Below are 25321 nucleotides of genomic sequence, written 5' to 3'. Positions count from 1 at the left end.
CTGTGAATCAAGAGAAGGCTCTCTCGAAGACTTCCATTTCCAGATGGCTCTCCGGCTGCATCATGCACTGTCACCGGTTGGCAAACCGACCGCTGCCCGGCCGTCCGAGAGCCCATTCGACCAGAGCGATCGCAGCTACCACGATGTTCCTGTCTGGTGTGCCCCTGCTGGACATCTGCAGGGCTGCGACGTGGAGGTCGATGCACACCTTCACAAGATTCTACTGCGTCGATCGGGACTCCAGGGAGGAGTCCAGGGTCGGCCAAGCAGTGCTGTGCAACCTGTTCGCCTAAGGTGAGCCTGGTGAGGAGGTAAGAGATGCTTAATGTTGAGTTGTTGTATTGCTTAATGTTGAGCCTGTTGCCACCTCCCGTGGTTGTGCATGTGTGTACTGCTATGTATTCTCTTATTCATGAGCATGTAAATCCATGCCAGACCCCATGCTGGAGAAGGAACAAGTTACTTACCGTTAACTGTTGTTCTCCAGCATGGGTCTGGCATGGATTCACATGCGAACCCTCCCGCCTACCCCTCTGCGGCTCTTCACTTGGTCATACTGCCACTTTACATGCTATCAAATCTGAGGATGGCTGCCAGAGGCGGGGCTTATGGAGAGGGCAGTCATTGGCTGGGGGCAGTATGACCCAGAGACCAGTGATTGGTTACTACTAAGAAAGACAGATCAGAAACAAAACTGATACTGATTTTTTTCTATCCCGAGCATTCCCGGCCTGACAACGGGGAATATTCATGAGCATGTGAATCCATGCCAGAGAACAACAGTTACAAGTAAGTAACTTGTTCCTTATCGACCTTGGAAGGATAAAAGGCTGACTTTGGCCCTGCCGGGATTAGAACCTGCAAATTCTGCACAGATGTGTAAGCGAGCACTCTACTTGCTGTGCTATAGGACCGGTGTACTGCTTGAAGAGTAGCTAGCAGCTCTAGTTCTACTTTTGAGTACAAAATAATACAAAAAATAAATTTCTCAGCAGCAATACAGGCTTTTGCTGCAGCAATATGAGCGCGAGTTTTAGACGTAAACATATGTTGAGGTAATGAAAGTGACCTGTTTTTTGCAATAGCGTTGTCTAATGTGCTGTCTGCTTATAACTTATTTTTAAGTACTTTAGTGTCAAGTTAATGAAGCTGAGTCTCTGTTTATAGTTGCAATACTTGTATAATCTTGGTGAGCGGCTGCAGTGCAGTGTTCGGGCGCCTTGTGGTGCTTTCATTGGACGCTATTGTTCCAGAAACTGCCATGGTCAAATAGGGGAGTCCGTGAGGGAGGCCCGGGAGACATGTCTGTGAGAGAGGTGAAAATGCTAGTAGGGAGGTTAGTGAGGGGAGGTATTTGGGGAGGTGGCCGTTAGAAGTCGGTGGAGGAGCTTACTTGGAGTTCAGAAAAGGGACCAGGGGTCAGTACATGGTCATAGTAGGAGATCGGGGGGTTCAGAGAGGGCAGCTAGTTCAAAGAGGAAGGTCAGGGGGGAGACAGATACGAGTGGGAGGTCAGCGAGGTAGGTGGGGGGGAGTGGGCGGAAGACAGGTCACAGAGTGATGCCAGAGCTGGGAGACAGTTCAGGTCAGCATAGATAGAGGTCAGAGGAGGAGATCCTTACGGGAAGTCAATGGGAAACCCATAGCGGGCGCTTAAGCTCACTGGAGAATTGGTGCGAGGGAGGTCAGTGAGGGAGGTCAGTAGAGAGATCAGTAAGCAGGGAGTGATGCTTGCTGACTGAGGCCGGGCTCATTCAGCAGTGCAGATTGTGGGGGGCGGAGAGGGTCGTTGGAGAGCAGTGTCGCTGACCAAGGTCAGTGGGGGGGGGGGCAGGGGTCCCAGGGTGAGCGTATGTTGAGCGCCGCCCCTCCCTCTGCCCCAGAGCGCGGCGGGGCTGCCTGTCTCAGAAGCCCCGCTGGGATCACCTCGCACGGGCGAGTGTCGGAGCCCCCTCCCGCCTGCTGTGTCGGCAGTCTGTGGTGCTTTGCTGTCGCCTTCGGTTTCTGGACCATGTGATTTAGCCGCAGTGGAGCATATCAAGAGCTGCGGGCGAGAGGAAGGAGACCCAGTTACAGACCCCGGCCAGAAGCGGCACCTTGAGCGAACACCCCTGTGTGAGTACCCCATGTACCCCCCCGCCCCCTCTCTAGCTCCGAGAGTGGGCAGTCATTCCTGTCTCTCCTTCCTCGCCTTTTCCTTTGCCCTCTTTTCCGTCTGCATCCTGCTTTGCATCCCCATCGCGCTCCGCTTCACTGTCATCATTTTTGTGGCCCCTCCTTCGCGGCCGCATCTCTCCCTGTTTGTTCCTTCTACCCCTCGCTGCAATTGCCCTTTTATCGGTGTGGCGAACCCCCGCCTGTCACCCCCTCTCGTTTCACCCTGTGTTCAATGGTTGGTGTTCTCACGAGGGCTCATTACCTTGTCTTTTTGCGTTGCTAAACGAGCAAACCTCGGCAAAGATAAGCAGCGACCATGACGTTGTGCCAGAAATGCCAGGCTAACAGCTGTGCTCTATGATTTCTCACGCATCCATCATGCAGGGCAGGGGAATGGCACGGGCTAATGCCCTCCCATACCTGTAGCATGGAGCCATGGCCCCTAGAGGAACGCATGACTGGACAGATAAGGTGACTGCCCTGCGTGAATTCAAGATGAATGCTCCTTGAGTCCTAGTACCACCGGGCTTGTACTGCAGAATCCATTTGGAGTTTTATAGTAAGATGTACTAGATCCGTATTCGATTTTGAGCCCATTGTAGAAGTGATGCTTTTGGTTCGCCTTTGTTGAAAAAAGCTGAACTGAGGCGTCCTCGTGCTGAGACACCTACTAATAACTGAATCCTACTGGCGGCCCTATTGAGTGCAGACCCGGCTTCACAACTTTACACTCATAGGAGGAAGAACATGTTGAGGGGAGCAGAGAAACAAGGGAGCGGGGAACTAACAACAGGGATGGGGAAGGTACAACATGTTGAGGGGAGCAGAGAAACAAGGGAGCGGGGAACTAACAGGGATGGGGAAGGTACAAGCAGCCATGCGAGGAAACAGTGGGGATCAGATCCCCCACTCTCACATATGGTGGGGAGTGGAGGGTGTGTGGACCTAGGTTTTAGGGAGGAGCCATTCTTTGAAGAGGAGGGTATTGAGCTCCCTCCTGAACTGTAAAAGGGAGGGGGTGAGTTGATGTTGACGGGTGCATGTTTCCAGAATCTTGCAGCGTAGACATAGAAGGCCTGTCTTTTGGTTCTTTCCCTCCGGCACAGGCCGATTTCAAGTCTACACATGTCATTACTTCTGCTGGATCGTAGGCCCCCATAGCTGCTGAGTTTCTCGGTGAGATCGCGTGGGGCCTTAAGGGTGACAGCCTTGTAGATGAAAATATAGGCTTGCAGCTGGAGTCCCTGCCGTTCGATCGGGGCCAGGGTGATGTGTTCGAATTTGCAGAGTTCTTTGACGAGACATCCTGCAGCATGCAGGACACATCCCAGGGGTGCCAGAGAAGTCGCCGGAAGACCTTCCAAAAGGGCATTGCCACCATCCGGGTGGAATGGCCAGAGCTTGGAAAGCAGATCTGATGTTGTTTCTTTGAAAGCCGTTGCTTTTCACAGGCTAATGCATGTCACGTGTGTGGGTACTCAGGAAGTCGGCTGGGACTGTCTGGTCCCAATCCACACTACTGGTGCCAGGATGTCTGGTGTCCATGAGAGCATGAGATCCACAGTGGTCCCTGAATGGACCACTGTTAGGTAGTTGAGTGGGGCAGAGCTTCTCATTGGCCAGCTGTGTGCGAGCACTCACTGGACTTTGGGATATGATGAGGGGGCCTGAGTGCAGACCCATAGGTCCGAATCGACCTATGCATGGAGCCAAATATCTAGAGAAGGTAAGCAGATCCAATAACTATCTGGACCCTCGCAGAGATGACTTGGCATCCTGAGCCCGCTGTTGCCCCGGTAGAGCCATGCTTTGCGCATGACCTCCGAAGACCTTCAAAGGGTTTTCAACCCCTTGGAGTGGTGGGACCAATCACTCTCGATGCCTCCTTGGTGCTCTGCAAACAACCTTCTCAGAAGTGTCCCTGGGCCCGCCATTGGACTGACCAGCTTGTACATTGGCATCTGTGCTGGAGTGTTGTCTTATCGAGTATCGGCTCAAGCTTTGGGGTAACCCTAGTTTCCACTGAAGAGCTGCTTCTTGCCAAATGTCATCATCCCTACTGCTTTGGGCTGCGAGAGAGAAGCGTGCGTCAGTCCACGAGACTTGGGTGCCCTTGTGTCACTGCGACAGTGACGGTCGCTGCTGGTGACCTTCCCGCCTTTCTTGAAATGTTCTGAGACCAGCTGCATCGTGCTTTCTTTGTCCTGCATTTGTGATGAGAGATCCAGCTCCAGTAGTAAACCGGACCTGCATGTGCACCTGCAGCCTCTGTGCACTTTGAAGCGTTACCAAGGAGGGTATTTTGTAGTCCAGACGACCTTCTTCAAACCTGCGAAGTTTGACCCTGGAGTGAGCTAAGGGCAGTGAGTAGTCGTACTACTTACCGGTGGCGTCTACTTCATCGAAATCATTTTTATGCACAAAGTTGTCCTTGCTTTTGCTTGGGTGGCCTCTGCTTCCTATAACCATCCGAAGGTTGGGAATAGCTTTATTCTCCTCAGCAGATGCTCCGCAAACTCTCACATCTGAATTCCTCACACTCTACTGCCCTCGTCTAACTTTTCCTCCCTCTTGAAGTTTGTACTTTGTTGCTTTACGCATCGCTGAGCGCTTTTACCCACAAAAATAACATTGAGCACAAGGCTTCAATCTTGAACTAATCCTCTCCTCTGGGCTATTCCATCTCCACCCCTTCCTCTGTTTGCCTACTTCAAAAAGATTGCAGTAATAAGCACCTTTTGTGTGATGGGTCTTTGCCATGGCAGGACTGTCTTCGAAGGAAGGTGTTGACTTTCATCAGGGTATCAAAGGGAAAGCTTCCTTGGCAGTGGCACACAAGGTAGACAGCTAAAACACATCCACCACTGCCATGAATGGTTCACCTCACCAAGCTAACAATAATGTGACATCTAAATGCTTGTGGCCTTATAAGCTGACATATATATATATTTCTGAGGCTTGTGGATATGCTTATATCACATGCTATGCATAGTCCGACATCTAGTGGTAGTCGCAGTGTCTTATATTTTTTGTTTTCGAAACTTGAAAAGGGACATTGACAGGGTGTGCCAGTAATACTATCCCTAGTGTGACAGTCCACTGTACCCATTGTCATTCACGCGTCAAGGTGCCTCAGATTGTTTTTTTCTGCCATCGTAGTTGGACGCATATCGTAGACTTCCTTCTTCACTTACGCCATTACTTACTAAAAGTTTAAACTTAGTATTTCTTTCTGTCCTTTTGACAACCGTTTACTGCAAGAGCTCCAGCAATGGCTTCAAGGACAAGACTATCTGTCGACGACCGAGGCTCCCGTCTCGACGAACATTGTCAATGGGCCTCGGCCCTGCACAGTAGGGGGTGCTGGGGAGGTTCATATTCCTGTCTCACTAGATTAAGGACCTGTTCAATCTCGTATCTCGGTGTTAAAATCTCTGCCTCTCTGTCTCGACAACCAGGTGGCTAGTGTATGTAGTGCTGGTCACTTTAAACTCTGCATTCTGCGGAAAGTCTTACCCTTTATTCCTGCTGAATGCCATGCTCCGGTAGTGGCAGCCTTGGTTCTCAGCACTCTTGACTATTGCAATTCTCTTTATTTGGCCCAGCCTCGCTATCTGATCCAAAGGGTTCAACTGCGGCAAAATGCTGCCGTCCGCTCCATACTCCGTCCTCACTTTGGATCCCATATCTCTCCGCTGCTCAAGAAATTACACTGGTTTCCTGTGGCCAGCCGGATCCTGTTTAAATCATTGTGTCTGGTGCATCGTGCCTTTTATGGCTTCGGTGCTGAGTATCTCCAAGCAAAGTTTATTCACTACACTCCTGCTCGTCTGTTGCGCTCTCAATCTGCGTGTCTTCTTATTGCCCCCCCGCTATCGTCTGTCTCGTATGGGAGGCCGTGCCTTTTCAGTGGCGGCTGCTAGAGCCTGGAACGAGCTGCCTATTGCTCTTTGTGCAACTGAAGACCATCTCACTTTCCGCCGGCTGCTGAAAACCACTCTATTTTAGGCCGTCTCTCTCTTATGGTTTTGTCGGCCGCTCTGTTCCTTGATTCCTCTTCAGTAGCTAGAGCCAAGATGCCTTTGGGTATATGTGCGCTTTACCAAGTTTACATAACATAGAATGCATATTCCCCTTTACTCCTATTTATTACGCCAGGCTGCCATCCTTACACACAATGGAAAACACTCCTTTTAAATTCTGTCCTGCCTGTAACAGGAAGTTTCCCGGGAAGGATTTGCACTCCCTAGAGACCACGCCGAAAAGCAATGCAAGTCTAGTAAACTGTTCAGGCCAAAAACAAAGGACCGCATGACTAAACGCTGGGCCCACCAGACCATGTAGGCCGAGGCCGCCATGGACGTTGAAGGAGTATCCAGCGATGGCAGCATTAACGTCCTAAGTGACGCTGAGGGTGATTGGGATCCCTCGGATTCACGCGTGCAAGCCCCTGACACCAACAGGCAGGCCGACGGTTCTGCTATGGGGATGACACCCAGCGGCTCAAGCACTACCAGTTCTCACCACACCAAGCACATCCCCCATGGCAGAATGTCGACCAAGTCGTCGACCGATAAGCCACACATGATGTCGAGGGGAAGGTCTGAACATTCCTTGTCCTCAGGGCCATCGCAGTCCCATTCACCACATGACTGGCTCCCGAAACAGACATTAAAGTCTGTTTCCGACACTATGTCTAAATATGGGAAGCCCTCAAGTTCCGGTGACCGGGCGTCGAAAGACCCATCAACGGCCTTGCGGGGAAAAAGCTCTAAATTAAGCGAACTAATTAAAAAACACTTTCCCGACACCCTACTAAAAGCCAGAACGTTGAAAAACTCAAAATCTTCGACGTCCCTGGTTACAAAATCAAAAAACTAAAAATCTTCGATGCCCCAAGATACAAAGCCACAGGATACAAAAAAGTAGGGATTACACTACCCCTGAGAGCACTCTTCCAGGGGCTATGCATCATAAGCAGACCTCTGTCCCAGAGCCGCCATCTACACCTGCTCCACCTACTCCTACTCTCTCTGTGTTGCCAAGCTCTTCCCAATGGACCCCAGAACAATTCGATAGGGTCATGAGGAGAATGTCCAGCTTTATAAACATCTTTGAGCAACACCCCAAACAACTCAACCACCTTCAGGGGCCCCCACAGAACGGGGCAGCAAGCACACAGCCTGCAGCCAAAAAAGCCCACCTGTACACCACGCAGGCTACCACCTCATCATATCAGGCCTTAGGTCAGGACACATATTATTATAACACGCAAGGCTCACAAGACCCTGGCTTGTACACAGAACCAGAGGACCAAGGGGACACAGGAGACGTAGACCAATATGATGATGATGATGACCTATACATCATCCAGTCCCCAGATCACACCGATCGACCGGTGGCTGACTCCCAGGTAGACAACCAGCTGCAGTACAATGACCTGCTCTTAACGGCTGCAGAACACTTTAAGATAGATACCCAGGAGGCTCAGGTCAATAACGACTTCATGGAGGACATCCTTGGGGATAAGAAATGTGCAGCACAGTTTATCCCTTTGCTCCATTCAGTCCAGAGGCGTATTCAGCCCTCACTGCTTACCCCCAATCTGACATGGGCAATCAAGGGCAGTCAACCCATGCATTGAAAAGATGTTTAGACCAGCCCCTTCACACCCCTTATACATTAGGGGACAGCTGAACCCCAACTCTCTGGTAGTTACCACCATAAGAAAGAGAGCAGGAACACCCCTAGCCTCTGCCGAAGCTCCCCCTGACAAGGAGAGTAAGAAAATCTACACCCTGGGCAGGGAAGTAGCTTCCTCAGCTGCCTACCAGATAAGAATAGCTAATAATACTGCACTGTTATCCAGCTACAATTGCCACAAGTGGGACGAGATCGCACAACAAATAAACTCAGTCCCAGAGCCACTAAAAACACAGCTCTCGCTCACCATTGCTGAGGGGAAACAGGTAGAAAGCTGTATCCTTCAAAATAACCTGGATGCAGCAGATAATGTGGGGAGAATCGTGGCAGAAAGCACACTGATCAATCGCCATGCATGGCTCCGTCAATCGGGTGTGAAACTGGAAACCCAGGCTACCTTCCTAAACATGCCCATTGAGCCCAACGCTTTATTTGGCAAAGCAGTTTAGGATGCACTTAAAAGCGCAAAGGATGAATATGATACCCTAAAATCGTTGGGCAGCTCACTAACAAACCCTTTGACCAGAGAGGAGGCGCAAACTCACGCCGATTTAGAGGGCAAAACTCCCAGTGGTCCTCTAACTACAACCAGGGTAGGCAAAGTTCAGGATAGTGCTCTCACCTGGTGGCATTCTGTTACATGGACGCTTATGGCTATTGTGAAATAATGTGAAATATTGTATTGAATCCTGGAGGCTAGGAGAGGCAACCCTTGTTCATATCACTGCAAGCTAGCTTTCCATGGGCAGAAATCTGGACTGCTCCCATACTGAAAAGAGCCTGTATATGAATGTGAGGAGGACATAGTTGAAGGAGACCCTCTCCGCCACTTCCTCTCGCACACAGCAAGTGAGGATACCAGAACACCGTTTCTAACTTTGCAAAGATATTTCTGTATCTCCTCTGTTATGTGTTCAGTGGGACCTCCGCTGAGTGTGCTTCCCGCAAGGTGCATTCAAATAAAAGAAGATGTGGACAACAGAAAGAGAGGAAGACGCCTTTATTCCCGCGTGTCTTCCCCATACTAACTTATCTTCCCTTTCCCCTCCTCCTCTCTGTGTCACATCCCATTCCACCCCAAGGCCTGTCTTCACATAATGATGTGAATGACTTCACAACATTATAATCTTCCCCCCTTTTTAAAGCCACTCTCACCCCATTTCTTCAATACGTCTGTGTGGCATAGTCCTCACACTCTGGGGACTCTCAGGTGTCAAAGCATCTTCAGCCCTGGGAGATCTCCCATTCTGTGTTTTCCCACATCACTCTAAGACTCTCCTCCGTCACTATGGTATAAAGTGTTTGATTCATGTTCTTCAAGCTCACTGTCATTTTGGATACCCTTGTTCCATTCCCTTAGTGGCAAATGTCGTCACTTCTCCCCAGAGGGGAGTCATTCCTTGTGAGGCTAGGGAGGTGGAGGGGTGGTGGCAATCGAGGACCTCACATGGAGAGACTCCCCTCTTGGGGACAAGGGATCCCGTTATGTCCAGGAACTCCCTATCCCTCTATAATATGAGCCCCTCACACCATCCACGTACTATTTTGACACTACTTCTAACACTCAAATGAAAATGAACCATACTTAACATACCTCTCATCAACCACCAACTTCTCAGATGCTGCCATCTCTCGGATCAGATCATTCCTTGACAATAGATCCATGCGAGTCTTCTCCGCGGTCGCTGGACCATCACCTGTCCCCTGCGGCGTGCCTCAGGGCTCCTGCATATCCCCCACACTATACAACGTGTTCACCAAACCTCTCTTTGATATTCTTGACTATCTGGGCATCACCTACACAAATTATGCTGATGTCACCCAGATACTCATACCTATCACTGGAGACTGCTTGGCTGACACCAAATTACTGAATGACATCTACCTGGTCATACAAGCCTGGATGGCTCAACACGAGCTATGTCTTAATGATGATAAGACTGAGCTCCTCATCCTCGGCTCACACCACCACCTCAGTAAACTTGATCCTGCTTTCAAGTCTTTCACCATTGATGGCAACATCATCAAGGTCTCTAATGACACCAACACCCTTGGGATCTACCTTGACTCCACTCTGTCCCTCTCCAGACAAACCAATTTAGTTACATCTGCCTCTGACTACACATGCAAACTGATTACCGCGTGTTGCCCCTTTCTCTCCATGGCTAACTGCATCATTTTAGCCAGAACCCTTGTCATGTCCAAGATCAACTACTGCAACACGCTCTACCTGGGTACCAGCCAAAGGAACCTAAATAAGCTGCAGGTCACCCAGAACAACGCCATCAGAGCAGCTCTCAACATTCCTAGAAACAACCACATCTCCGACACCAGACGCAACCTGGGTTGGCTCTCAGTAGCCCAAAGAATCTGTCTAAAATCCTTGACACTTATCCACAAGTGTCTCTCCAACCAGGCTCCAACATATCTCTCCAATCGATTTGCACCCGCACCTTTGCCCCCTGCTGATTGCTGGGAGAAGATGAGGGAAGACATTGAATCTTTCTGGAGACACACTCTGGTACCTTCTGATGTACACGGTGCACCTTCATGATCAAACTACTCCAAAGTCACACCAGCTTTTCCTTCAGCTTTTCTTGTCTTTTTTTCTTTTCCTTTAAACTATTGTCTTTAATTTTAAAGTAATAAATATGAACCAGCTATTATTGCTAAGTATCTTCTTTTTAACCAAATTAATATAACTATCGAACTGTCCCTATTTAAATACTAACTATTGTGTCAGTCTGTCGTGTTATTTAAGTATTTGAACTTGAAGAGCAAGAAATAAAAATACACTTGAATAGTTCAACATTCTGTAATCCAGGTTTCCCTCTTGACTCACAATTATATTTGCTGTTCTTTTTATCTACACAAGTAATATGTTCTCTTTTTTGTTTGAAGGTTTGGATTGAGGAGGGATGGAAGCACCTATTAGTGTACACTGGTCTCAGAGATGCTGCAGCTCTCTATCAGTGCTGTGGGAAAGTGTCTCAAAAGCGCTCAATTTGCCTGGTCCAATGCAGAGATGTTACTCTCCTGTGGGCAGCGTCTCGCTGACGCACAACACTCACAGCTTCTTTAGCTATCCCACTCGTTGCATCGGTACTTAGGGAACCCACTTTTTGTCGTGGTTACAAGAAAATAATGAAAACAAAAAACGTCCTCTTCTCAAGCCATGCCCCTCGGCTAAATTCTCAAAGTGAATTTGAGTTCAGGGATTACATCAGTCTCTTGAGGAAACGCAAGGTATTACTTTCTCTGAATCACAGTGCTCCCACCGTGTTAACTTCTGCTGCCCCATGCTGAATTCTCTCAACTGATATCACACTCCCTGACTCTAATTCTTCTTCAGGAATCGCGTATTAGGCTCCTCAGCAGGAACCTTCACAGAACAGGATCTTCTTGCATGGATGCTCTGTTTAAAGGCAGTTTAGAATGTTGACTGTCCTCCCTTTGCCATAATTCCTGGCCAATGAACATTCAGGGGTCCCTCCTCCATCTTGGCTTGGGGAAAGACTCTGTTCCTAGGTTTAACTAGTTAAGGATTTTCTCCAGGAGTAAACACCTCCCCACCAATTTAACCTGTAATCACTAAAGCCTAGCTAACCACAAACATAAGTATGCATAATTACACACTACTTTGAGGAAAAAACACCTTTACGGTCCTCGTGACCTGAAAATAATCGATAGCCCTATTCAGCAAAGAACTCTGAATGGACATTGTCACCATCATAAGAGTACAGACTCTTTGACAATATTTCTGGGGGGTCCACCCAAGAATCTGGCACTCCTCATCCTTGCAGATACCCCACACACAAAAACTCATTGTTTCCCAGAGAGAAGCGGACACACTCCTCTTTAACGAACACCTCTTAGAATGAGAACCGTTCACTAAAATGTATATGATGCATTGCCCAAGACACGTACATAGCTAGGCTTTAATCCTGAGACCCCACTCATGTTCCCCTATGGGCTTTTGCCTTTGAGAACTATGTTGTGCCATAGCACACCTCTGTGCATAGCTATATCACTCTGAATATTCGCACAACCATAAATCCATATTCCGCTGCAGCGGCGTCATACATCCAACAAGCACACACTGAATATGCTGGCACTACTATCTACACCAGAATTCTCAGCCATCCAATTTGTTGTCAATCACAATTAATTACAATTAATTGTTCCTCTGTGCCCCTGCACCCATGGCCTGCAGAAATATACTAGAAAATGCATAGTCACAAGGGTTCGCTATCCTAATCATATAAGTCCGGCCAATCATAACACTAAGCTACCTTGACATCCCTGATCCCCAGGACTAACTAAAAATAATGAACATCCTATACACATGGTTGTTAGAGTACCTTGTCCCGGAAACATACTCTGAGCAACTATGACTACTACTTGTGTTCCCCGGGTCCTGACAAACCACTCTGATAATCGGTGTGGCTGCTGTTTGAACAGTTCATAAATTCCACTAGGATACTCAGGTTTCACTGTATATATCGCAAATACTGGATCGGCCATTAGGACCTGACAACCGTGTGAATATGTATTTTTGTATTGGCTGCTTTTCGCTTGCCGGCATTTATGTGTGTTTAGGGTTATCATTAATGATATGATTACCACACATTATTTCCTCCACACGGGAGTCTTGATTTTACATTCTCGGGTTACTGGTAAATTGAGAGAATCACGTTTTTTATTGTTCTCCCGCCATTTCGTGAGAACTACTGAGCCAGTTAATATGTTTACAGTAAAATTCTCCTTCTCTGGCCTTGACACCGGTCTTTGAACATGCAAACTTTGCTATATTGCCGTAGTGTTCGCTTGTGTCACAATTAACTACACATGTTCTGAGTCTTCAATCTTGCTTAATTGCCAAATCAGTTGTTTAATTTGGGATTCATTTACTATCATCAGTCATTGAGCCACACTAGTGTGGCGAACGCAATTTTGCATTGATTACCTTAATGCCATATGAGGATCTCGCGTGGACAGTCCATCGCGCCTATGTCACATTGTTGACAATATGCGTCACTTACGCGACGTAATGTCGTCGCGCCGCAGCCACCGTCACTCCCGTGACATGTACGGCAGTTTTCTCTATTTAGATTCACTGAGAACGGTAGCCACTGGATTTGTTTCACTATATTCGTACCTGACTCGATTTGCCGAGTGAGTGACTATATTATCTTCTCTTGTGCTCGTGAATGCCTTCTGTCATCATTTCGTCTTTCTTTCTCTGATACTTTTTTGCTATTGATTGCAGGCGATATATGCATGCTAGCCACTTGGCTTTTGATATTGGATAAGGATATATATTTCTCAACGGGTATTCACCCTTTAAAGCCCAGTGTGGTAAGTCCCTTGCTATTGAACTAATTGATTTTTTATGTCACTTAGTTGCTTTCAGGTTTCTTCTGGTTGAAGATCTTTTAATTTACTATTGGAAATTTTTCAACAGGCATCTTGTATTTACTGGTCATTTCAAATTCTTTTTTGGTAAGCGTTTTCTTCATTGTGTACACTTTTCCGGAATGTGGTTTCTGGTATTATTTGGAATTCATGTTCGGTGCGGCTGTGCATTAATCACTACAATGGATTGACTTTAGATTTTGATCAGTCTCTTGCCTTGATAATATTATGTTGCATTAACACCCTACACACGTGGCATGGTGTTGGGTGCGTGATCTGCATGGTGGTCTTGCGAGGGTGCAATGGGACATCACATCCACTTTAAGATGAAACAGTATTGATTTCCATTGTGTTTATATACTTTTTCTACATTCCTGTTCTCTTAATGCTGTGCCAATTTTGCCCCACAACTGCTATCCCACTCCTCTTACCGGACTTGGCATGTTTCATGTTTTTATGTTGAATAATTTTTCAATTTTTCAATTTCATGTTGCAATTTGGTTATTTCTAATCATGCACATATGTTGATGTACTATGTTTTGTGTCTATTTGAACATGATTATTGTATGTGGTTGTGCCACTCAGCCTTGAAGACGACGCAAGTGTCGAAACACGTGTCGGCTGTTCTTCATTCCATTAAAATACTGTACTCTAATTGTTGTCATATAGTCTAATGGTGTTTAGCACAATTCCATCCACATTCCACTAACTGTATTTTTGTATTGCATTTGTTCTTAGTTTATATCACACAAGTCTAGCTAGGAAGCAATGGAGCACTGTACAAGTAATTTGGGGTTAATCGAGGTTGGAGGAAGGGGAAGTTAAAGGGCGTAGTTGCTGGGATAACCCATACTAGTGGAGCAGGAGGTCTGGCTCCTGGAAGAGGTTGTCTGCCTTGGTCTACAAGGTGTGTGGCTAGGTAGGCTGGTTCTCTGACAGTAGGCTTATATGTGATGCAGGTCATTTTAAAAGGTATCCTGGCTGGGCTTAGTAGCCAGTGTAATTCTCTTTGGGTGGTGGTGATGTGTTCACACTTGTTATTCCTGTAATACAGCCTTCAGTGGCGTGCTAGGGGTGGCAGATGTGTGGCAGGGATGTAGTTATGGTTAAGTTGCTAAACCCATAGGAAGAGCACTTTTTGAGTGGCTTATAACTTTGCTCCCCCTGGACGAATCCTCACCAAACTTTGCAATAAAAAGTATATGGCCCACTCTGAATTGTTTTGCAAAGTTTGGTGAGGTTTGGTCAAGGGGGGGGGGGGCGTGTCAAAGTTATAGGGGGGTCCCAAAATTTATTTTTTCCCATAGACTGAATGGAGAAAAAACATTGTTCACGCCTACAGTCCAAACGCTGACGGATTCTCACCAAATTTGCAGCAGGAGCCGCGGCTTGGGCCCGAAAGCATGCCTTTGTAAATTTGATGGAAATCCGTCCAGCAGTTATTTTTAAAACAACCAAAAAGTAGGTCCCAAAAAATTTGTGATATCTATGTGCGCTCCGTGGACACATGTCCCTGTTTGCTCCGCTTGGCTAAGAGGGCAGCGTGGTGTCCGTGGACATCGGACATCAGTGATGTCATCAATGACATTTGTGATGTCATCTTTGCTGTCATGGGTGTTATTCTTAGCAGTACACAGTGGTGGTGCGTGTTATGGTTGCTTAGCTTACCATAACTGGCAAATTTCAGAGGTTTTCCGGTTTTACTTGTAGCCATAACATCCCTTTAACAAAGTATTTCCAATTAATTTCATAGGTGTTTATTAGTGCAATTTAACCATAATGTCCCTTTAACAAAGTTCTTTCATTGAATTTCATAGGTTTTTATTAGTGCAACTTAATCATAACGTCCCTTTAACAACATTTTTTCAGTGAATTTCATGGGTTTTTACCAGTGCATGCTACTTTCCTACAACTAACTAATATCATACTTAGCCAATATAGCAACATTTGTGTGCAATTTACAAAGTTTCACCTTAAAACTCTGCCATTTCCCACCTTCTAGCATCATTTTTAACACTTATATACACTTTTTGAAACTTTTAAAACTGATTTTGCGTCCATCTGCCTTCATCGTGGACATTCCGGACAGTGCCACGTGACCATACGCTGGCGTGCGGTATGATGACGTGTCCGAGAACGCGTCTGCACTTCACAATCAGATCCCTGCTTTGCGGACAGTTCGGAACTGCATTTTCTACTGATCTAGGAACTTTCAACTTCAAAATTTCCCTTGCAAAGCTCCAACACCTATTCTTACTCATTATCCATTAACAATCTAGTACACAGTACATACTTGGAAGAATTTTAGCAAAACTGTTATTTATCTTAGAAATGTAACGCTCACCTGATTCCCACGGAGGCGCAGGTCTGGCTTCGAGTGCTGATGCTTCTTCAATGGTGAAGCGCAGGACTCTGAAGATGGACAGGAAGGGCCCTCTACTCTGGCTTCTCCGGCTCGCAGGAATATTCCCCTGTGCGTGAAAAGGGAGTATTACCTACTGACTGAGTTATGCTCAAGCCTCCCACTTTCTTCCAACCCTCCACGATACCCTTCCACGATTCCCCGTGAAGTCTCACCTTAGGGTCTGAAAGGACGAGCTCTCCATCCTGCTTCTGACGCAGGGGCGCGTTGAACCCAGTTACTTCACTGGATTGAGGTTGGATGGGAGTTCAGGTAAGCTTGATTATACTGGTAAGGCGCTGTAAAAGTTCTGTTGCAAGTTCAAAAGTTCAAGCTTTAAATCATAATGTTCATTGTCTTTTTTCGGGTGATGAATGAAGATTCCTTTGGAGACTTCTTGCAACAAAGCGCTGATGTTGATGTCTTTTCCCCATAGGGGCCGGGGTTCGGAATGCCAGAAATATGGCGCCAACCCGAAGTGAAACGTGCAGTTCCAGTAAAGATCTGGTAAGTCCTAGATGAGCGCTCAGGTGATGTTTTTGCATTCGCTCATCTAATGTCTTTGTCTTTTTTCCCGATAGGGGCCCGGGTCCTGCTTGGAAGCAGCAAGACCCGAAATGAAATGGGAATGACCCAACAGGTAAGTCTTAGAAGGAAACTGGGCTTTTCCTATTCCCTTCCTTCTCTCACCTCTTATTCTTGTCTTTCTCTCTAGGCTCTGGGAAGTGGCTGTGTATCCGGATGATCGCTGCTGAAGATGGAGGAACCCAGGAAAGGTGAGTGAAATGCAGCGCTGCAGCGATCGTAACGAAATGCTTTTAAAAATGATGTCTTCCCTTTCAGGATCGTCGGTGATGTCTCCGTGGTGCAGATTAGCTGGTAGGTCTCTTGTCTCCCTTTGCAGGTGACCCAGGATGCTGACAGGCGTGGCTGAAGTCCAGATGCAGGAGCTGACACGGTGAGCGTCCAGCTGCGAGGAGCAGAACAACGCGAAGCGTGAGTTGCTGATCGGGTGTGGTTTAAATAGCTTTGGAAGAAGTTCCAAGTGTGTATCCTTCCTCCGATCAGGTATGTATCCTTCCCCGACCACACCCGGGTGGAAAGTAGTCCCACAGGTAAAGTAGTTCCTATTCAGGCCTCAAGAGGGCCTGGATGTGGCAGCATGGTCTGCATCAGGTAAGTGCACATTAAAACACTTGAACACATGTCTAGCTTTATGAGCCTGGCGCCTAAGGCGCCAGGACAGAGGTCCAACATGAGCCTGGCGCCTAAGGCGCCAGGACTGCGTCCAAAGGGCCCCAGCTTGGGCCCGCTGGCACTCCCCTGGGGGAAATGATGCCTGCCTCTGGGGTTGCTGGGTCGGACCTGGCTCCTTGGAGGTAGGCATCATGACAGAAATGGCATCACCTGTTGCCATCCCTCATCCCCAAGAGCCACCACCAGCTAGAGGACCTTCACAACAAAAAAAGTGCAGTACTTCCAAAGACAATGAAGAGGACCAAGAAGATGAGGTAGAGGAAGTGCCTACCTGTATCACCCAGGGAGAATCAGGGGTGTTGCAGTTCTTTACCACTATTGGGAATGTACCAAAGGTTATAGCTGCCAAAGTGAAATGCACTCAGTGTACTCAGTTGCAGACTCCCCGGACAGTACTCCTATGGGACCACCTCCATGTGCTGCCCCGCCAAATCCAATGATCGCAATGCTCTCAGAAAGGTTGTTCCTTTCTTAGCAAGTAGGAGGCTATCGTCCTCCACCTCATCATAGTCATAGTCACAAGGGTGCGCTAGCCTCATCATATAAGTCCGGCCGATCATAACACTAAGCTACCTTGACATCCCTGATCCCATGACTAACTAAAAATAATGAACATCCTATACACATGGTTGTTAGAGTACCTTGTCCCGGAAACATACTCTGAGCAACTATGACTACTACTTGTGTTCCCCGGGTCCTGACAAACCATTCTGATAATCGGCGTGGCTGCTGTTTTAACAGTTCATAAGTTCCACTAGGATACTCAGGTTTCACTGTATATATCGCATATACTTGATCGGCCATTAGGACCTGACAACCGTTTGAATATGAATATCTATTTTTGAATTGCATTTGTTCTTAGTTTATATCGCACAAGTCTAGCTAGGAAGCAATGGAGCGCTGTACAAGTAATTTGGGGTTATTCGAGGTTGGAGAAAGGGGAAGTTAAAGGGCGTAGTTGCTGGGACACCCCATACTAGTGGACTAGTGGGGCAGGAGGTCTGGCTCCTGGAAGAGTATGTCTGCCTTGGTCTACAAGGTGTGTGGCTAGGTAGGCTGGTTCTCTGGCAGTAGGCTTATATGTGATGCGGGTCATTTTAAAAGGTATCCTGGCTGGGCTGGGTAGCCAGTGTGATTCTATTTGGGTGGTGGTGATGTGGTCACATTTGTTATTCATGTTATACAGCCTTTAGTGGGCGCTAGGGGCAGCAGGTGTGTGGCCGGGACACCAAAGGGGAGGGTTTTCTCTTCATTGAGGTGTGAAATTACCAGGATCTTTTTCTTGTTGAATTATGCAGTTGATCTATCTTATCCAGGCTCCTCCTTATTCAGCCTACCGTGTCACATCTATCTTTTCATCTATAGTATTACATGGCCTGCGGTAGCGGCCATGTAGTTATGGTTAAGTTGCTAAACCCATAGGAAGAGCACTTTTTGTGCGGCTTATAACTTTGCTCCCCCTGGACGAATCCTAACCAAACTTTGCAATAAAAAGTATATGGCCCACTCTGAATTGTTTTGCAAATTTTGGTGAGGTTTGGGCATTCAAAGTTATAGGGGGGTCCCAAAAATTATTTTTTCCCATAGACTGAATGGAGAAGAAATTCAGATTTTCAACACATTCGTTCCAGAAAGTCAGAATTCTATTAAAGACAGGGAAGCAAAGGATTATGCTTCTCTCTCAACTTTACTGACCAGCAGCAAAGAACAAACCAATAAACATGTAACACAAAAACCAATAAAACCATGTCTTTTGAGTCTTTGTAGTTCATTTCTTATTGGTCCTTAAACTGACCATGTGACATTTCCAGCCAATCAACATGTCCTTCGTCCTTAAAACCTCCTGTCCTTCTTCTATTCCTCCTCCTTCTTTGTCCAGTCGAGGTTGCGTCCAGTGCACTTTTGTAATTCCGTCCGTTCCATGCCAAACCTAGTTCAATTCCCGGATTGCTTGTTGTCTGCCACCATCCCTATAGAAATATAAATTAAAAAAGTGACTATAGACCGAAACAAGGGTGGGACAATCGTAAATTCAACCACAAAGTATTAACATGCTCTTCCTGTGCATTTCACAACTTTACCATCTTATTGTATTCATCATGCATCATTTAATTAATTATAGCAAAAAAACTTGTAAACATTTCGGTATTTTATAATACATTACATTCTTACGATTGATAGGGTGGGATAATCCTTCGCCTCCGTGTCTTTAATAGAATTATGACTTTCTGGAACAAATGTGTTGAAAATCTGAATTCTATGTCAAGACCGGAGGCTCGGATTATGCTTGTTCAAAGCTTACTCACCACTAACGATGTCGCACTTTCCATAGGTTTGAAATAGAAAGTTTTAAAGTCAATTCATTCAACCAATCTGCCGACCTCATAATGTCCTCTACTCTGGCTCCTATGTTGAAAGCCTTCGTAGCCATCGCTCCTCTAGTTGAATCGGCGCCATATTTCACTATATCAATGCCCGCCTGTACCATCACCCATCTAAGCCATCTGGCTATGGTAGCCGGTGTAATGGCTTTAAATGGTTTACAAATTGCTATCAATAATTGGGATACTCCTGGAGGTCTTACTTCTCTTGTCATATCTTCATATGCTGCTAAGTATCTGACCGGACATAATTTTGGTTGTCCCGGGAAGGCTTCATATGAAATGGATCTCAAACCTGTCTTGGTCCTTCTCATTATGAGAAAGGTCACTCCGTTCGGAGATATACTTTTCCTGTTGATTTCCAGTGCTCTAATGTCTGAGGATCTCTTGCAAGCTAAAAGACATAAACGCATGGCTAGCTTGCCTAAAATAGCTTTCCTGGATAGGTCTTGATTATCTGGGAGTATACCAAAGGCTAAAGCTGCCAAAGCGAAATGCAATGAGTGCACTCAGTTGCAGACTCCCCAGACAGTACTCCTACGGGACCACCTCCATGTGCTGCCACGCCAAATCCAATGACCACAATGCTCTCAGAAAGGTTGTTCCTTTCTTAGCATGTAGGAGGCTATTTTCCTCCACCTCATCTTCCTCAACCAATACTCAACCAATACTGTAACCAGACAGCCTACTTCTGTGGCACACAAAATCCCACCAGCTACCTTGCAAGCAATGAAAGATGCTGTTGATCCATATTTTTCTTAAGACAACAGTCTTCTGTATATACTACAACACATCATTCTGCATAGGGAAGCAATTTTGAAGTGCTTTTGAAGCGGTAATCAAGGAGCATAAGAAACACTGCCTTAGAAGTAACACATGTGCAACATCTTCCCCTGTCCACCTGCCCCTCCATATTTGTGCTTGTTGCCCCTTCTCTCTTTTCCCTCCCCACCTTTCGCTCTAAGCTCTCTTGCCAAAAAAAAAAAAAATACATCAAAACACAACAAAAGAAATGTTTAGGAACCACCTTTCACAGTTAAAAAATAGAGCTAAAAAAAACTCAGACTCCATCTACTTTTCTCAGTAAAGTATATAGACTCAATAAGATTTCCCAACATTTTCATTAGCATGTTGTGTTATGCTAATGGGAATATTGGGGCGTTCATCCCCCGTTCCAGGGACTGGAACAGTGGATACCAGCCCGGCAGCCCACGTTATCAGCCCAAGCAAAGCAAGGGTGGATAACGAGGTCTCCGGACCATTATTCCCCCATTCCAATTCCTGCAATGGGGCATTAAGGCCATTAGCACCCCGGTTTCCCAAACCTGAGGTGCTAAAAAAAATGGATTTTTCTTCCTACACCGGGACGCCACAAGATGGCCACCATGGAAAGGGAAGGCGGGGTTCCATACAGGGCCCCTATTCGCTTTCCATGGCAGCCTGTAGAACGCAAAGAGAGAACGCTATGACCATATTACCACAAGCCCATTTTCTTCCCTTTCTAAGCTATCCCACTTTTGAATAACTTTACCACAAAGCTGGTCGCAGGTGGACATGGCCACTTTAACCCCTTGTGTTGTCCCGCGTAGTCATGGCCAGTAGCCAGATTGTCCAGATCATGACCTTATTCCATGACCCAGAGAATGTGGCCGCTGCCCATGGCCACAGTCTACACCTCAGACACCAAAGGTATATCACTATTTTTTGTACCTCCATTATGACACTTGGCAAAAAATAAAACACAGGCACATTTGCAAAACCATGCTTTAAGGTCCTTGCCAATGCTCCTTAAACAAGTTTCCTGGAAATCCACCCATGTTTTATTTGTTCAAAAGTGTCAAATGTATGCACATACAATAGTCATATAACTTAGCCCCACTTGACAAAATCCATTCAGACTTTACAAAAACATTTATATCTAGATCTAAAATCTTTTTGCAAACTTCTGTGTAGATCCGTCCAATTGCACCACATTTATAAGCCTTTACAATATTTAGGGAACCCTCTCCAATTTTGCCCCTCTTGACAGAATCGCACCAGACTTTGCAAAAACATATATATCTAGATCTATAATGTTTTTTACAAGTCTTTGTGTAGATTTGTCAAATGGCACCTCATTTATAAGCCTTTACAATGTGTTGGGACCCCCCTTAAATTTTGCCCCCTCTTGACAAAATCCCACCAAACTTTGCAAAACATTTATATCTAGATCTAGATGCAAAAATCCCACCAAACCAAACTTTGCAAAAACATATATTTATAGATCTATAATCATTTTGCAAACCATTGTGTAGATTTGTCAAATGGCACCACATTTATAAGACTTTACATTATTTTGGGATCCCCCCTCTAATGTTGCCCCCACTTGACAGAATCCCACCAAACTTTGCCAACACATACAGAATCAGGTCAAGAATATAATTGCATAATTTCATGCAGTTTCATTAAGTGGTGCCAAAGTTATGAGCCAGCCAAGAACTGCTTTTCACCAACCCTATGATGCAGAGGTGTCCGAACTTCACAGGACTGTTCGCGAACATCCGGACTGTCCACAGACTTTACAGCGAAAAACACCTTTTTTTTGCTTCTTGCAGCCATATCCCATCCCATCCTCATCACCCCTCACCTCCCCAGAGATTATTTGATAAGTTTGACAAGTGCAATGTTATGTTTTTGCTGCGATGTCCGTGGAGACCGGCCGATGTCCGTGAATCCAAGATGGCAGGCATTTCTAAAAATCTGACGCACTTCACGCTTTTCACCATCCAATCCGTGGGCACGTCCAATGTCCCCGGACACCATGTTGCCTTCTAAGCCAATCGGAGCACTGTCCGCGGACCGAGCAGGGAAATGGGTCCGCAGACCGGACCCAGATATCACTAATTTTTTGGACCTACTTTTTGGTCGTTTAAAAAAAACTATTGGTCGGATTTCCACCAAATTTACAAAAGCACGCTTTCGGGACCAAGCCGCGGCTCCTGTCGCAAATTTGGTGAAAATCCATCCAGCGGTTTGGGCTGTAGGCGTGAGCAAAGTTTTTCTCCATTCAGTCTATGGGAGAAAAAAAAATTGGCACCCCCCTTATAACTTTGCCCCCCCCCCTTGACGAAACCTCACCAAACCTTGTAAGAAAATTCAGAGCGGGCCATATACTGTTTTTGCAAAGTGTGGTGAGGATTCGTCCAGGGGGAGCGAAGTTATAAGCCTCCCAAAAAGTGCTCTTCATATGGGTTTAGCAATTTAACCATAACTACACGCCCGCTACCGCGGGCTGTGTAATATACTTACACCTGATTGAGAAATGAGAACCATAGACTACCAAGGCGATTCCCTCACTATGGACCACTCCCTCTAATTTACTGCTTGGTTCCTTTCTAGCTAGTTTTGAACTATATAAATAACCTACATGCATCCATTCATATAGTGCTATCTCACTTGATGGGAAAAACGCTGTATATATAATTAGGACACCAGTTTCCATTATTAACTCGCTAGACGCCGACGGCCCCTCTTCTCCCTGCCACCCGGTACAGCTGTACCCCCTTCCTCTGTGCCCCTCTGTATCCTACCCCCGCTGTATATCTGTTCAGTTGTTACCTCTGTACAGTGCTCGGTTATGTACCTGTATTGTGGAATTTCTCTGTAAAGCGCTTCCTTGCTTCTCGAAGCTAGATCCGCCCTCAATAAATACCATAATAATAATAATACCATAATAATAACGAATATGTGTACACTATAACGCCTGTCGGGCCTCGTTTATGGTCTAGAACATGTTTAAAACATGAATACAATGAATCAGCTTTTCATACTTAGTCTTTGCTTGATTGCTGCTGTCTTGTGCTAGATCATGGAGCCTGTAGGTGACCCCCCGTTTCTCCCATTGTGGACATTGCAAGGGGCTGCTTTGTCCTGGCCTCCAAAAGAGACACTGTAGCGGGGAGGGGGGTGCTTGTGTCCAAACCCCACTTCTGACCTGACCCTTGTGTTTTCTTCCAGGAAGTGTGAAGAACAATCACCATGGAAAGCACACTCCAGCTGTTGCTGCTGCTGCTGGCCCCCTGCCTGTTGACCGTGGGATCCCTTGATGTGCCCGGGTGCAAAATCCGGGTCACGTCCAAGGGTCTGGCACTTGGTAAGCTAGAAGATGACTGGGAGATTTTGAAGAGAAGCTGTGCGATGAATCTAAGCATGCAATGAAAGTGGATGAGAGACCTGAAGGAATCTTCTACAAGCGAGAGTAGGGACTGTAAAACTAAGAGGACTAAAAGGAGCAGCTGAAATGCGAAGGAGGGGAGAAAGAATCAAAGTAATTGGGGAAAACTCTAAGATTAATAAGGGACTGAAAGGAGAAGCTGCACGATGAATGTAGGAAGAAAGTGAACATTGAATCGGAGGGAAAACTGTAAAGTGAATGAGAGGAAGAACTGTTAGACCAGTCGGAGATTAAGAGGAGGAGATGTAAGGTGAATTCGGAGACGAAAAATATGATGAATGAGAGGCCAACTGTAAGATGAATTAGAGGAAAAACTGTCAAATGAAAAGGGAACTGAAAGGAGAAGGGGTCACTCTAAGATGGATGAGAGGAGAAACTGTAAGGTGGATGGGAGGAGAACATGTAAGATGAATAGGGCACTGAAAGGAGAATCTGCATGATGAATGAGAGGAGAAACTGTAAGATGAATAGGGGTCTGGGTGGTGAAGCTTTGCATTGAATGAGCGGAGACACTGTATCTTGAATCAGAGGAGAAACTGTTAGGTGCATAAGAGGAGTCACTTTAAAGCCAATAGGATATGAAGAGGAGCACATGTAAGGTGAATTAGGAGAGAACAAATATGAAGAATGAGGAGAAAAACTATAAGATGAATGGGAGGAGAAACTGTGAGATGAATGTGGAAAAACTATAAACTGAATAGGGGAATTAACAGAGAAGCGGCATGTTGAGTGATGAGAGGAGGCACTGTAAGATGGCGAACAGGAGACCGAGAAGAGACGCCATAAGATGAATCGGAGGAGAAAGTGTAAGATGAATAGGGGCTACAGGTAAATGTTGCATGATGATGGATGAAAGGAGAAACTGTAAGATGAATCTAGATAAATGATAGGAAAATCCCTAAAACAAACGGGGACTAAGAGGAGTAGATGTAAAGTGAAGCAGTGGAGAAATTAGGCCTTGTCTGGTGGTATGTGCTCTGGACACAAGTGCGGGGTAGACGTGGGCAGTATATAAGGTGCTCCGAGAGCATGCGCAGCGTGAGCAGGGACTCTGATTGGACGGACAGGACTCACAACATCCGCCTTGCACTTCAGGACGAGCAGGGCTCTGGCAAGAGATGCGGGCCTGCTTAGGGGCTGTCATGACTTGCATGACTGCCAGTGGCTCTGATAGGAGGTGCAGAACTGCCAGGCGCTCTGTCGAGGTGCAGACATGTAAGTGGATTCTGACAGACAGTTTCAACACTATCCATGCGAGCGGGCGTTTTGTGTAAAATATGTTGCATACAATATATTTGAAAATATATTTGCTTATTAACATTGGTTACAAGTAGTGAAGTAATTTATGAAACAGGCCCACACTTGCAAAAAAAAAGTGGTCCATTGTGTCCAAAAAAAACGGCCCACCCTAGAATCAAGGAGGGCAATGATTGCACTGGTTGTGAGATTGTGACAGAATGTGCAAGCCGTCCCAGGGCTCTGACAGGTCGTGTGAAATTGTGCCAGGCTTAAGGGGTGCATGATTTCACTGGGCTATGACATTGTGAAAGGAGTTGCAAGGTTCCTCAGCGCTCTAACAGGAATTAGAGGACAACCTTAAGCGATGAAAGTCGGTGCATGATTCTATTGGGCTATTACATTGTGACAGGAGGTGCAAGGCACCCCTGGACTCTGTCAATAGATGAGGGTGTGGAGTCTGAAAGGCGCGCATGATTTATTTGGGCTCTGACATTGTGACAGTCGAATTTGCTAGACCCCCCAGAGCTCAGACAGGATCTGCAGGACTGGGCTACG

At 46.3% G+C, this 25321-nt stretch overlaps 1 protein-coding gene across 2 annotated transcripts in view; it reads left to right on the top strand.

The window, feature by feature from the left end:
- Positions 1–25321, top strand: part of PLTP (phospholipid transfer protein) — a 213630-nt gene that overhangs the window by 92421 nt on the left and 95888 nt on the right. The window contains exons 1-2 of one of the 2 annotated variants that reach the window (XM_069651240.1): positions 1907–2115; positions 23311–23446. In XM_069651240.1, coding sequence (XP_069507341.1) covers positions 23332–23446 — 115 coding nt within the window. In that variant the 5' untranslated portion in view covers positions 1907–2115; positions 23311–23331. Of the gene's footprint in view, positions 1–1906; positions 2116–23310; positions 23447–25321 lie in introns of those variants that run through there. The other variant, XM_069651239.1, reaches the window with a different exon arrangement.

This window comes from Ambystoma mexicanum, chromosome 3p (genome assembly GCF_040938575.1).
Source record: "Ambystoma mexicanum isolate Mex_15411 chromosome 3p, UKY_AmexF1_1, whole genome shotgun sequence".
Classification (NCBI taxonomy): Eukaryota; Metazoa; Chordata; class Amphibia; order Caudata; family Ambystomatidae; genus Ambystoma; species Ambystoma mexicanum.
The sequence above is the reverse complement of the archived record's forward strand: the minus strand, read 5'-3'. Positions and strand labels throughout refer to the sequence as shown.